The sequence below is a fragment of the Topomyia yanbarensis genome, chromosome 2 (assembly GCF_030247195.1).
Source record: "Topomyia yanbarensis strain Yona2022 chromosome 2, ASM3024719v1, whole genome shotgun sequence".
NCBI classification, from domain to species: Eukaryota; Metazoa; Arthropoda; class Insecta; order Diptera; family Culicidae; genus Topomyia; species Topomyia yanbarensis.
The window spans coordinates 173,861,372-173,877,015 of record NC_080671.1 but is presented as its reverse complement, the minus strand read 5'-3'; the positions used below and the strand labels follow the sequence as shown (position 1 = coordinate 173,877,015).

The following is a 15,644-nucleotide window of genomic DNA, read 5'->3' as shown; positions in this document are numbered from 1 at the left end:
GAATGACCTTGGCTGGAATTGAACCCATGCAAACATGAATGTGTGGCGGTCACGCTTACCACCCAACCATCGGCGCCGTCTCAAATTATTCTTTTCATATAAGATCTTTTAAATAACCCCAATACTGATTTTTTTAATTGCATTCTCTTAAATTTGAGCAAAAAACACGACATTTTCAAACAGCTGAAAATAACCGAATGGGATTAATTGGGAATGTTTTCTTCATGGAACAGTGGGAAGACACTCCAAAGTCTTCTCCTTTTAACAGATTTACCCGACATTGCCCGACAAGGTACTTTTTTACTAACGAATATATGGAAAATTGAAAAAGTGAGCACTTTCATAAAACATACACAAAAATGATAATGAAAAGCTAAAATTGACCCCATTGATTGTAGTTGCTGGAGTTTGCTATGAAAAGAACGATTTTGATTTATATATTGACTTTGGGTAATTAATTTTTGAGCAATCTGAAAAATTAAGATATTGGCTTTCAAAATAATAACATGTGTAAAAAAATCACTGATTTCAAATTATTGTGTACAAAAATTTTCAAACGAAAACGCTTCTTTTTAAGCAAAACGTTAGAGTATGTTTCGAAGAACAATTTAAGCTGAAAATATGGACAAATAATCAAAAACAATATTTTTTCTATTTTGGCCAGGATTTGAAGTTAGTTACGCCTCTGTGCACTGGTTGGATATTGTGGTTGGTGTGTAAATATTGCTTCCCGGTAAGGCGTGTGCGGTAAGTTCATTGCATTCCTTGGTGGGGCACTTGTTTATGGAAGATATTGCACATTCCTATCCAGCAGTGCCATGCGCTCACGTCATTCGGCAGGCATGTGGGAAAAAGTGGCTTCTCGAACGAAAGTGAATCTTTCTCGATGGGCTTGGGCGGCTTTCGGATGAGTCCTTGAGCTGAAATGAGTGGTACTTTTGCGCGGTTTCTCCTTTTCTGTTCATCATACGTAGTAGTAATGAATTAAATCTTTTTATTTCCGATTTTGCGGTTTGACAAGAATGTACATAAAATAATTTTCCCATATATAAGTATATATCCATATATTTCACTTCGTTAAAGAGTAATTTAGCGTTTCCGCGTCAATCATAGTGGTGTCTGAGAAAAGAGCATCATTTTTGCATGTTTAGAAATTTAGCGGTGCTTTTTAATTTACTTAACATTTGAAAAATCCCTTATCGAAGCCAGTAACTTTAAGATCAGCGTTTATTTTCAATTCATTTTTTGGTTTGCAAGAAATTTTAAACGTATTAATTTGAAGATGATTTGTCGTAACATTATATAAATGAAACACTTCCACTACACATTATAAATCACTTACTTTGACGCCTGAATATTATGTTAAATATATGCATCTGTTTTAATCTGGCATTTAAACCGATTTCATTGCTGTTCAGAGCTGCTATTTTGAATCTGGCTGTCACTAAACAATAAGTTACGATTACCCCTTTATACAGTTTAATCTATCTTGTTAAAAGTCAGTCGTACTATGATTAATTGCAACACTTTCCTCACGAAACTTTATTCCGGCCACTATTTCCGGACTACACACCGAATGTGTTAATTAAATTTATAATCTACACATTATCTCAATTGGTCAGTATAAATTCCTGCTCACTGATCCCCACCATCTGGAGTCAACTGGGAAGCGTGAATCCCATTGAAGTTATCACAATCATCTTTACCGGTTTTCATCATACGAATACAGATTTTACTAGACTTTCCCTACGTCCGTTGTTTGTTTTTCGGTCTGGAATATAGATCAAAGGTTTGTGTATGCCTTGCGCTTAATTTCACTCTGACAAACATTAATGTTCTAATACTGTACAATTAATACATGAATTTGTTGCTTTTCGACCTTTGCTTGCACAGATTTCCGAAAGTCGAACCAAACTGGAATGGAGAATTGTAGTAGATCGACAATCAATTGGTTATTGTTCCAGTGAATCTTTCAACTCCTCTGTGAACCAAACCCGCAAAGGCAACACAACCGAAATGAGGAGATTCCCAACACAAATGATTTGCACGTCCCTTTTTTGGGTCACCTTATCTACGAGTCTACATCGAATGACCCTGCACTGAATGGCAAACAGTCCTCTCTAATATTTGGGAGAAAGGCAGTGGAAGGGTATAATTACTCTCTGAGGATTACGGATACTGATTAGCGTAAATTCCTATTATTCTACCTCATCTATATTCGCGCATTTCGCCATTCACTATACACATCACTACAAAACTATTCACAATAAGGTACGACCTAGAATAATTGGCCTATAATTCTAAAATGGTGCCAGCGTAAGGTACGGGGGGGCGATTCTGGAAAATTTGGATCGTCTAGATCATACCGATCATTTTGCTGGTGTCCCTGGCCTTACTGAGAGTACCATGTCATGCGCGGCCAAAGATGGCGGACACGTCCCCAGTGCTCTGAGAGTGAGGCATCCCTCCGTGGTGATGGTAGTGGCCACTGCCTCCGCCGCCACCACCAGCCACGTGATGATTCGAGGAGTACTTGCTGCTGCTGGAGTTTATTGTCTGACTGCTGCCGCTGTGGTTGATGCTGATATTGTTGTTGCTGTTGTTGTTATTATTATTGATGTTATGATTGCTAATGTTGGTACTACTGGTGTGGCTGTTGTTGTTGTTGTTGTTGGATGCATTCAACGTTGTCTTGCGGGCGTGGTACAATCGATGTAACGAGTATTGCTGTTGTGCTGATTCGAGATCTGTTGCTAGAAGGAAAAGAATTCACAATTATAATATTTCGGTTTTCGGCAATTGTTTAACATAGTAAATGTCATAATTAGAGCAAAAATGAAATTCGACTGAAGAACAAAACATAATGAGCAACAATGCAATGGCGGATGAACAGAGCTCATTTCGGAGACTAAAGAACTTAAAACACGTTGCCAGCAATATTTTGGGCACAAGAAGAGATTAGTTTAGTTCCGCCTGTGACCGAATAGTGGGCACCAACACTAACTTTTCAACACATCACACCAATTCAGCCAACACAAAGTATGTGGTCGCAGGTAAAGAGAGAAGCAGGTCTAGTGGTGTTGGTTTTGAGGTAGTGCTTGATGGTGCCGTGATTGAAGTGGTCGAAAAATTCGTTTATCTTGGTACACTTGTGACTTGCGACAAAGATGTTTCTCGTGAGGTAAAAAGATGTATTGCAGCTGGTAACAGGGCCTTTTACGGTCTACGTAACCAGCTTAGGTCCCGCAACCTGCAAAAGTCAACCAAGTTCGCCTTATACAAGATATTGATCCTCCCTGTCGTTCTTTATTGCCAGGAAGCGTGGACGTTGAGGGTGGCAGATAGGAGAGCATTCGGAGCCTTCGAGCGTAAAGTACTGCGGATAATACTCGGCAGGATATGCGAATATGGAGTGTGGTGGAAACGTATGAATAATGGATTGTACCAAGCATACAAAACTGCGTATGTTGTTAAGCAGATAAAATACGGCAGACTGCAATAGGCTGGTCATGTGGTACGAATGTCGGTAGAAAGATTTGCTAAAACAATATTCAGCAGGGCGCCAGAAAAAGGACGCCGACTTCAAGGGAGGCCACAACCACGTTGGCTAGACGCAGTGGAGGTCCTGACACTTCTGAACGTGCGGGGGAACTGGAAGGAAGCCGCCCAAGGCCGACGAAGAGGGAGCTTTACGATATGCCCTGCACTGGCGAGATGACGCTTTAGCTAACAAGGTAAGGTAGTTATATTGTTCGCTAGTGTGAAGCATCCTGGAATTTTCCTCTCCTGTATGGGCTTCCCTATACGTGACGCAGGATTTTGTAGTTGAGCCAGTACAGTTGATGCTCATACGTGTTTCGTAGCGACAGCGTCCTTGGAATTGCCCAATAAATCTTCCTTCTTACCCCGATTCGATGTCATCACAGTATTGACTGCCCTACGCTTCTTGAGCAGCTAACGTTCAACGTCCCTCCCCGTCAATTCCGAAGCTCTTCTCTATTGGCAGTTACTTACCGCAGGACTAACTACGGATCCCACCATTCATTTGATTCGTGTCTTCGTGTTAATGAAGTTGTTGATAAGTTCGAATTTGATATGTCAAAAAAATTATTTTGTAGTACAATTAGATACCTAATTCAGCTAGTATTGAACATTTCTGTCTGTATGAATCAATCCAAGGCGGTAAGAAAAAAATAAATAAATAAATAAATAAATATATAAATAAATAAATAAATAAATAAATAAATAAATAAATAAATAAATAAATAAATAAATAAATAAATAAATAAATAAATAAATAAATAAATAAATAAATAAATAAATAAATAAATAAATAAATAAATAAATAAATAAATAAATAAAAAATAAATAAATGAATAAGTGAATAAATAAACAAATGAATAAGTGAATAAATAACTAAATAAGTAAATAAAAAAATTGATTATTTTGGGATCCGATTCGCTTCCTAAGGTACATGGGGATGTCATATTGGGCATCTGAAACAGACATCTCTTTGCTACTGAATCAACTTTATTTGTACAATCACCAGAACATGGTGGGGTGCTTGCCCAGAAGACCTGATCAGGCTGTACCAAAATGCGAAATTGTCGGCGATGGAATCAGTGGCGTAGTAATAATTTTTTTCGGGGGGCCTCCGAAATATAATTTTTTATTCAAAAAATCTTCATACCCCGCTATGAAGATTTTTTGTATATATATGAAAAAAATTGATTTTAGATTGCCCGACGTTTCGGTCGTTTTTTGGTGGCCTTTTTCAAGGGAAATCTAGGACTCCGACAAAAACGACAAGACTAGATTTTCCCTTGAAAAAGACCACCAAAAACGGCCGAAACGTCGGACAATCTAAAATCAAATCGTTTGCCTAGAGTATTAAGACTGAGAAAGCCGTTAAATACCTGTGAATATTCCGTAACCAGTCGACAAACACCCAATTATATGAAAAAATGTTCAAAAACATTCTGAGCAGGAAAAAAAATCTTCAAAAACCAACAACTCAGGGAACGGGTTTGGGTAGTCAAGGTAGGAAAGCTAGCTGTGAGTCTAGAATTAATGCTTTTCCCCTACGAGGACAATCTGGGCGGCAAACTACAGACTGTCCCTTCAGTTCCCTTGTGTCATTCTGTACCACTTCCTCGTTGAGCTTCCGACTGGTTCGCGAACTACTTGATCTAGTCCCCGACGATAGATCTAGCCTACTCCGTCGTAAAGTTCCCCGGCGAGAGAAGTTCGAAAGCGAGCTAACCAGCCAGGTGCTGAGGTCAGTTCGACGAATTCGGTAGAGTAGGGCGTCCGGTTTGCTGGAGCCCCGGCGCGACTGGTAGTGTGTCGTCGCGGTCTACGCAGTCTAGTTCCCGGCGGTGAATCTCCCGCTGACGGAGTGGTCCCAGAAGAAAGAAGTTCTCCCGATGCCGATTCTTATTTGGTTTCAGTACCACAACTTCTTGAGCCCTTTGGCTCCGTGACCGGTGCCATTTAGCACCGTAACTCCTTTAAGCCCTTTAGTTCTCTTATTGGGCCATTTAGCTGCCAGCTCCTCGATTTGTTCGCGAACAACTCGGTCCAGTCCCCGACGATGGACCTGACCTACTCCGACAGAGAATTCCCCGGCGAGAGAAGTTCTCCCGAGATCAAGCCAATCAGCTAGGTGCCGAGGTCAGTTCGGCGATTCTGGTGAAGTAGGGTGTCCGGTGCACTGCTGCGCTGATGACCCGCGACTATTGGTGTCTCATCGCTGTCTACTCAGTCTAGTCCCCAGCGGTGAATCTAGTTGACGTTGACGGAGAGTTCCCTGGCGAAAGAACTTCTCCCAATATCGATTCTTCTTTGGTTTTCGCTATTTTTTTCTATCGGAACAACCGGTGGGGTACCGTGGTCGGTCTAGCGAATCCGCATGGAGCGCGACGTCCGGTTCGCTGGCGTTTCGGTGCTCTGTTGCAGTCTGCTCGACTAGTCCTCGGCGATGGATCTAGCTTATTCCTGCGGAGAGTTCCCTGGCGGTGATTGCTCTCCCGAAACCGTTGCTCGATGTCCAATTCCGCTGTAAGACGGTCATGTTCTACATCATGTTTCTGTTTACTGTTGACATTCTGTAGGCTACATTATCCGGGTTGATATCCGGTCCTCCCGTTTTAAGGAGCTCCCTGCACGTCACTTCAAACCTCGGACATCAAAGACTCTCCTCGGACATTCAAAGATTTCAAACCTCGCACATTCAAAGACGTCTCCTCGACGTTCTCACACTCCGGGCACAGTGTTGACGTTGCGTACCCACACCGACGAAGATACTCCTTAAGCAGCCGTGGCTCGGTAGGAGCTGTTTCAGGTAGAAGGTCATCTCTCCGTGCTTTCTATTGACCCACGTCAACAGGATTGGATGAGCCGGTAGGTCCACTATACTTTCTCCGTATTGTCCCATTACTGCTGCCACGTCACCATCGAATCGATTCTCATCATCTTCCTCACGTTTCTGACGTTTCATTGATTGTAGCACTTGATATCCTCCGTCAGGGTGATGCAGATGGGGATCATCTCGGCGATAAGGCATACTGCCTCCGGTACGCAATCGCAACTCGTACGACCAGCAGTCGAAGCGTCCTGTTCAGATTTTCGTGGTTTCACTTGATTTTCAGCACCGCAGCCCAAGCAGGAGCCCCACATCGCAGTATCGATGACGAAACACTAGATAATGGACCGACATTTCGCAGGTCTAATCAACGTGGTTGTTAAAGCTTAATCAGTCGTCGATTATCACTCCCAATTGCTTCGATGCAATCACATAACCTTCGACGGTGATCTGTATCCGCAGAACCGCTTTGCAGTTGCTGACCAACAACAAATCCGTCTTGTGGTGAGCTATTTGCAGCTTGACCCGTTCATCCAGCTCTCGATCGCATCTATTGTCTCCGTCACCGACACCTACATTTCTTCGAGTGTCTCACTCATCACCGTTAGTGACACTTCGTCCACGAAACCCACGATTTTCACTTTCCTGGGCAGCCGCAGTGTTAAGACCCCATCGTACATCCCATTCCACAGAGCTGGACAGAGAATGGAGCCCTGAGGAACGCCCGCTGCGACTCGCATTGCATTCTGCCCTTTGTTCGTCTGGTACAGCAGTGCTCTGGAAATAGCTCTTCATGATCTGGCTCATTTTTTTATGCCACGCTGCGGCATTGGTCTATACGAGGCTGGATGGCCCGGTAACTTTCCTGACTTTGGCAGCAACATCAGTTTCCTCATTTCATGGATTACAATTGTCTAAAGACTTCAGCAGTAGCATCCTGAACATGTCCGGATATGCCAGGATCGCAGCTTTCAATGACACGGTTGATATTCCATCCGGACCAGGAGTTTTCCTTTAATTTTAGTGATTTCGACGCTTTTTTGAGCTCGTCGGTAGTCGCTTGCCACTCGGCTGAGTTACCTCCATCTTCTTCGCCGTACGGTGGCGGTGACTAGGTAGTTGAATCGTGATTCGGGAAGAAACCCTCAACGATTATCTTTAGCTTACCCGGGCATATTTCAGCTGGTGTCGACGGACCCCGGTATTCGGCATGACGACTCAGTACGCATCCTCCAGGGATTGGTGTTTATTTCTCAGCACAGTTACTCATGGCAAATGGCTTGCTGAGCTTGATCTCCCGTTTTAAAGAGTCATTACCTTCTCGAAACGTTGTTTGCACTCCTCTCTCACTCTCCGATCTTGCGCTCTGAGCCCGCCTTCTAACTCTAAGACAAGAAACGTGTAGCGTACTGAGTAAGTAACCAGTAAGCTACACGTCGTCTACTGCATGGCCTTAGTTTTCGTGACATTCTATCGTCACAAGGCCGTCTTGTTAGATCAGCCGCATCAACGCACTTGATTCCGTTGTTCGCCGAAGTAACCCAACAAAGAGGTTTTCGTTAAAAGCTTTTGTCTTCCACTTTAGCTTGTCGCCCGTCCTTCTCCGTGCTGCAGCAGGGTTCCATTGGCCGATGCTGTAGCGAATAGCCTGGTGGTCGTTATGGGGATACTTCTCGCACACACTCCAGTCCATGTTCGCCGTCAGTCAAGGACTACAGAATGTGGCGAAATTTCTCTCGATACCAATATCCGTTTCGTGAACCAATAAGCTCCTCGCTTCGCCGCGATCTACTTGTTGTAATCCTCGGCGGTTGAGCTAGCCTCCACAACGAGCCGACAGGTAGGTGTCGAGGTCTCCTGCAATTTTCACTACAAGGAAATATTTTCACAAGATAACTTTTGCAAATGAAACTTTGAGAATTCCATTTAAAATATTTGACATATTTTTGTTTAACATGTTCAATTTTTTCAAATTTCTCCAAAATATTTCGGAGGGGGTTTTTGTCCACAACCCCCCCCCCCCCCCCCCCCCGCTACTACGCCACTGGATGGAACATTCCCGCCGCTGCGAACATACACTTCATCAAACTGCTCTAAACTCTCTGTCTCTCTACATCAATCTAAAGTCACTACAGTGTTTAAAAAGCAGCTAAATTCTGAAATAAACTAACTTTAACAGTATAGCAACCAGTTCTGCCCGAGTTACATAATATCATAAAATACAAATGAAAATTAAAACAATCGTCATATAATACGGAATTGCTGTGTATGAAATCGAAAACATTACACTGCTGATTACTAATGATTCCAATGGACAGCAGGCACTCACCAGTAGAGTGGGACATGGTTAAATGAAAAAAATAAAATTTTGCTCCGAGTAACTTTTTGGGTCCCATTTAGCTCTCAGAACAACTCAGCAAATTTTTAGCTCTATCGGTGAAACTATATTTTTGCGCCCACGGTTTAAAGTTTACATAGGATTTCGTATGGGGAAATCGTCTTTTGCAATTAATTCTTCCAATAGTCGCCCGTTACCTGAGCTTAAGCTTGAGCTTGTGCGACCACCCCTGGCTGCTACTCCGTTATTGATCGGGACTAGCTGAAGTTGCACAGGGAATCAGTAGATAATTATGCTTGGGATTAGCGAAACATCTTTCAATATACAACTCCTGGTAATCCTAAAGTGTTTCTGATCAATACCGGCGCCGGCCAGGCCCGAACGTAGATCGCGGAAGGAAAGGGAAGGGATGGTTAGTCCGATACTTGCTTTTGCTAGAGGCCGTATATACTACTGCGCACTTCACAAGTATCACAGGAGGAGGATATTTTTGTTAGTAAGAGTATAGAAGTTGGATCACTTCTTCTTTACCGACGCCAGAGAGGTGACTTCACTATCTGGACTAGATATCGATCCACCAAACTCATAGACCGGGGACCAACGGTTTTACTTCCCTTCCAAAGGAAGACGTGACCACAGATTTTTTCACATCAGAAAAATCTCAACGACCTCGGCTGGAATTGAACCCAGGCAAATTGGAATGAGTGGCGGTCACGCTTACCACTCAACCATCGGCGCCGTCTTCTTCCAATAGTCGCCCGTTACCTTCTAAAAATAAGTAGATGCCTGATTTTGAAAGGAAATTTGTCAAGGAAACAAAGCCTAGAAAACCGCGAAACGATCTGATGCTTGTAGAAAAAGTTATTAAGCAAAAATCGATTGATGCCCTGAAGTTTGATGAAAATTTCACTTTTAATAGCATCACTGCTGCTGACAGTCGAATTATATACAAAATTTTTAACTTGCTCTCATTATGTACAAAAGAAGCCTCAATTTATGCCCTAAAATTCTTGCGAAGTGGCCAAACAGTATAGATAAATGATTTAGACACATTAAGAGAAGATTGAAACAAAATTTCGTATAATTGGAAACCCACAGCAGTGGTGCTAGAAAACATGAATATTTTATCAATCGTCAGAGCATCGATCGGTTTCTGCTTAATAACTTTTTTCTCAAGCGTCAGATCGTTTCGTGGTTTTCGACACTTTGTTTTATTGTTAAATTTCCTATAAAAACCACATAATGATTTATTTTTAAGAAGTAATGGGCGACTCCTGGAGGAATTATTTTGTGAAAGTTAATTTTCTCATACAAAATCCCATGTAAACTTTAAACATACATAATGGCGCAAAAATCGAGCTAAGAATTTGCACAGTTGTTGGGGGACCAAAATGGGACCTAAAAAGTTGCTCGGAGCTGGAATTTAATTTTTGTCCACCCTACTCACCAGCCGTCCCCATAATGCACACAATCCAATGAGAGTTAAGCGAGTTTAATGGTTTGAATCGGAAAAAGAGCACAATGGTATTTAACACTTGGACAAAATGACGGTGGAACTGATAAACTTGAAAAAAAAACTTACGAGCAGCAAACCAAAAGATATACATTTTCATCAAGCGCAAGAAAGGATCACGACTAATCTAAGAAAAACTATTCTACGACTGTTCTGCGCCAGGAGCTGCTCCACGGCTGGATCACTTGCCACTTTCCTACTTGTGGGTATCGAAGATAGAGATGAGCTCTTTCACGGTGTTACAGCTAACGAGCAGTTTCGTGAACTGCTTTTGGCCTTTTGAGTACCTATTTCTTCCTGTTTCCGGCAGTGGCAAAGGAAATATTTCACGCGCAAAGCACACAAGCGAAAAAAGAAGAAATTAAAATAAGCATAAAACAAACGCATACAGAGAGAGAGAAAATGAAAAAAAAACAAGTTTTTCAATTTGTGAGAGAACTGCGTTCGTCGTCGCAGCTTTTGTTCGATGCGATTTTCCAACAACTTGCATGCTACCTAACCTAAGGTTCGAGTTCGCAAGCAACATTGTACGCAATAAATTGCTACAAGTCACCATTGAAAGTGGGTGGTGGGTGGATAGCATATGGCATTGGAACTCACCTTTAACCCGTTCCTTGACGTAGCGTTGCCGGGTGGAGGGAGTTTTAATCTCCGGAAGGATTGTATTTGGTGTCATTGGCTGAGATCGTTGCAATTTCTGCATAAAGCTGAGCTGATTATCACTGTTTTCCTTGGATTTGGACGAGACGTACGTCGAGGAGGCACTCGGCTGGAGCCACTCGTGGCGGGCCGCCTCCTCCGGTGTCATGCGCTTCTTTGGATCCCACCTGAAAATGGTAAACAACGGTAGAGTGAGAATGTGGGTGGGTGTATGTGTGTTATTTACTATAGCTTCGTTTTAGGCGAAACGGAATAAAACAAAATTTGACAGAGTCTATATTAAGTGTAAAGGCAGGCATAAGGCAATACTTGTATCTATTTTTGGTTACATGAGAACATGTTTGAATCCATGTAGGTTGTTTTTATCGGTTGTTTGTTATCTCATTCCAAAACACCGAACGAATGCGCTGCAATGAAGTTACCCTTCCGGTAGTTGCGCTGGTGAACTGAGTGCACGTCTGTTTGTTCATAAGCTGAAACAACACCCAGTTACATCCTAACTAACCCATGCTACCCAATGTTGTGCGGGTAGTAATATATTTTAAAACAAGAACAAATTTACTTGACACTGTAAATGATTTAATAAACTGAAAATCATTTGAAACATTCTTTCCGGTATGTGATGTGAATCTGAAAATAATCCATTCACTACCTACCGAACTGCTCGCTGCAGGATTACGACCAATTTCTGCTTCACATTTCCGACATATTTGCTCATATAAAAGGGCGCAAACTCTGTTAGGACATGCCATTCGCCCGCAAAATTGGTCTGCGTGACTGGGGTAATGAGGGAGATAAAAGGATTTTCATGTCCACATTCCCGTACGACCGACGGCTAAATCAGTTACCTACACTGCATCCAACTGGTCGGGGTTTGTGGGAAGCATGTATAGTCCAATCAAGGACAGAACTGAACGTACGAAACAAGTCTGTCGGTTGGTAAATGTAATTTCCAAAGCGGGTATCTTAGTGCAAAAGTATTGAGAAGTTTTCTAATAAACAAATTTTGAAATTATAAAAAAATCCGTTCTAGCAAGATCAACTTTAACCTTTAGTTGTCTAAGAGAAACTAAACGGTAATGCATTGTTCTGGTTTGTGCTCCGAACCACAAATTTATTCATCAGGCAGTCTTTATCTGAACATAATATATACCGTAACTATTTAACTAAATAACTTTGGCGAAAATTTCGTCCACCAAACAGATGCTGGCAAGACAGGGCAGAACTGCCAAGTGAATCCGTCACTTTGCTTACCAGAATACGAGGAAAGTTTTCCGGGATCCGTGTGCAACATAATACAAAACTTTCTCCGTCGTCATTCGCTGAGATTCTTTATCCAACGAACGCAACGGCTGATACAAAGCCAAACAAGTCGGTCATTTGGTTGCCTGGTAATAGATTATGTGGATGTCCCCGCTTGTGAGCCGGGTTTTGTTTTTTGTTTTGTACTACATGTCAGCTGATAGAGAACGATGCAGTCCGAACGGTGTTGGTACCGTGATGGGAATAGATAAGGTAAAATACGAGTTCATATAACTTGGACACTGGTGTCACATGATAGCGATGTAAGTCGCGAGATGAAAAAACGTGCTGCACCTGCGTGTAGGACTTTCTACGGTTTGTGTAGTAAGCGTTAAATAATGTACTAGAATTTACTTTGAATTCAATGGGCAATGGCAATCACTTAGAAACTCCATATGCCGATTTCAGTAAGGCATTTGACCGTATTGACACACCATTCGGACGGCAGGCAAAAGCGAAATTTTTTTTTTAAAAAAATCCGCCTTTTTTACTGTGCAGATCAAACTAAATATACTTTATTTTAATTTACCGTAAGTAATTGATCTACAATTTAGAATGCACATTTTTCATTTTAGCTGTTTTAGTAATTAATTTGCATCGTTCACTTACTTCGTTTTATCTCGGTATTGTTAATCTCAAACTGTACCGTTCGTGCTTGTCCAGTGTTTGTCTTTGCGTTTCTAGTTATAAATTTGTTGCCTTAATTCACTGTTATATATTGTTTTACAAAACTAACGTATTCTGGATCATTTTTTCCTTCGTGCAGCTAAATCTACAATTCATCCACTATCCGAATAATTTATCTCCTTGCTCTCAAATTCTAGCAGTAGCACTTCGAGACGCTGAAACGCATCTCGAAGTGCTACTGCTGGATGAGGTGGAAGAAGCTTCACGCTAGGCTGATTTGAGAAGAGTCCGCGCAAAAAGTGGTTTAGAGTGAGTGCCTCCGCTTCGTCAACTTTTGAGACACGTACGTTATCGGACGAGATTTTATCATGTCTTACGCTTTAACCACTACTGTCTGCAGAATTTCGTCTGTCAGCCGTCTCCCATCATCAAACGTCATGAATGCCTCCTTAACCGTCCGAACGAGTCACTCCTATACTCCTCCAATGTGAGGAGGCAAAGGGGGGTTCAACGTCCACTTCGTTCTTGCGCTAGTCAGCTGATCCGCACAAGCATCTCCTATTTCTCGGACAACTACCACCAGTTCCTTACTGGCCCCTAGGAAATCCGTCCTATTGTCGGACAGAAACTCTATCGTCCAACCTCACCAACCAATGAACCAGTGAATCGCCATTAAACACTACTGCGTAGTCAGTCCGTGAGCCACCTCTAGGTGCACTGCGCGAGTCACCAGGCAGGTAAACAATGCGACTCATCTCTTCTCCGCTCGGTGTCCTACAGTGACATCAAATAATCCACACCTGTGTTACTAAAGGGGCGAAGATTCGGTGTTAGCCGCTGCACTGTTAGCAAAGCGAATCGTGGAACTCAAGACCGACTTCGATGGACTTTGCACCATACGCAAGACGACGACACATTCCGGACTACTGCGTTAAGCTGCGGAATACAGAACAGCTGCTTCAGCTCGTTCTTCACCGCCTGTCGATATCCGTGACCACTATTCTCGTGGTAATGCTGAACAATCAGCTTCGTGATTCTATGCTGCTGTGGAAGGATCGTTCGAAAAAATACATTGAATGACTCTGCTTTCTCAGCTCTGCCCTCCGCTCGAGTCAACCCGTTTTCATCAATCAGCGGAGTTGGTTTGTAGAGTGAACTGGACTTCTCGATCGCCAGCCATTGGCTCACCGGCCGATCCTTATTCCTGACCAGTACCTTCAAGCCATCGCTGAAACACTCTGCCTTAGGAATGTTCATCAGCCACAGTTCCGTCTTCTCATATTCACCTGTCGTACTCTGCTCTGTCTGCTCGTTACTTTTAGCGTCTCAATCGGCAGCCTTTTGGTCTTCCGCCTGCAATTCGATGAGAACCGGATTACGCACGCCATCGTCCTCACCAGCACTGTCCACTTAGAAAAGCGATTGGCGACCACGATAGCCTGTGCAACTTTCACAGCACGATAGCCTGTGCAGCATCAAGTGAACCCGAAGTTCCTCCGTAGTGTTAGCTGGAGGTAATTCTCTCTTCGGCCACTCTACCACACTGTCGTACAAAAATTGTTGCCTACGTACCCACGGGCTGTTGGGGTGTATTTCCAGACCTTCACGTTATTTTATTACCAGATCCACCACGTTCAATCTCGTCGGAACCCATCGCCAACCTGCTGTCTTGTATTCGACCGAATCCAAGACAGCACCACTTCTGTGTCGATCCAGAACACCAATCTACTGATTATGAAGTTGTGACTCTCCTCGATCGTTCATGCCAGCCTTACCACAAGAACTGCTGCCAGGAGTTCTAGGCGCGGCATCGACAGCTGCTTCAACGGTGCTACCTTCACTCGACTCATCACTAGTGAACACACCACCTTACCCCGCACGATTGCACGGAAGTATGCCACGCATCCGTATGCCAACTTGCTGGCATCTCGTCTGATCTCGCTTCAGCTATAATTTTGAAAACCCTGACACAATTAAGTCATTATATAACACATACCTCAGGCCAGTTCTGGAATATTGCAGTGCAGTAAGAAGTTCATACACCCTCCCATATGAAGAAATCAATTTCTCTTATGTGCACTTTGTAAATACATTCCCTCTTCCATCGTATAAGGCACGCTTCATGTTTACATTTAGATATTTAAAGAGCGCCGCGAATTTGCAATGCTTTATCTTATCAACGACATTAATTTCCCAATTGCGTGCAATTTTCATCATTTATGAACTCGTAAATGAGTGGCTGATTGAAGAGTGGGTTAAAATTTTGTTCTGAGTAAAAGTGGGTTGAAATATTCCGTCAGATCAGAAATGGTATGTTTATCACAACCTCGCGCAAAAGTGTGTCAAATATTAATTAGCGCAAAAATTGTTCGACAAAATTTTCAGGGAAAAAAAGGTATAGAATATTGACCCATTTTTGCGCTAAGAAAATTTTCCCTGTAACTAAGATAGTATCGGACTCTGATGAGACGAAGTCGAAACGCAAATTCCATAACTAATTTAGTTATATGCTTTGTTCTATTCACGCGCAAATACAGTTTTAAACAATTTTATCTTTAATGGCGAAAAAATAGTTTTCACTTAAATTGTTCTCGGCTAAGAATAATCATAGCATAGTGGCTTGGCCAAACCAAATTTTTCGATATCATTAGTTCTCATCAACTTAAAATGCGCTTTTTATCTTGGCTAGGGGTTTGCTCAGGAACACAAATTGTATTTCCTTTTTTTGGGGCTAGTGTCAATCCGGCGCTAGCTTAGTCCTGTCACTAAGTTAGCGTCGGTTTCTGAGGACGCAAATTCCATCACTAATTTAGCTAAGAAAATAATAAATAGGTAACAGG

The 15,644-nt window shown here is 42.5% G+C and overlaps 1 protein-coding gene across 14 annotated transcripts in view; it reads right to left on the bottom strand.

The window, feature by feature from the left end:
* Positions 1-977: 977 nt before the first annotated feature.
* The window catches only part of LOC131682154 (dual specificity tyrosine-phosphorylation-regulated kinase 2), a 382,133-nt gene continuing 367,466 nt past the window's right edge, over positions 978-15,644 (bottom strand). For 11 of the 14 annotated variants that reach the window (XM_058963403.1, XM_058963409.1, XM_058963404.1 and 8 more), the window contains 2 exons: positions 10,816-11,042; positions 978-2,753 (listed from right to left, as the gene is read on the bottom strand). In XM_058963403.1, the coding sequence (XP_058819386.1) occupies positions 2,410-2,753; positions 10,816-11,042 (571 nt within the window). In that variant the 3' untranslated portion in view covers positions 978-2,409. Of the gene's footprint in view, positions 2,754-10,284; positions 10,513-10,815; positions 11,043-15,644 lie in introns of all 14 variants that reach the window. The other 3 variants (XR_009304031.1, XR_009304030.1, XM_058963415.1) reach the window with 3 other exon arrangements.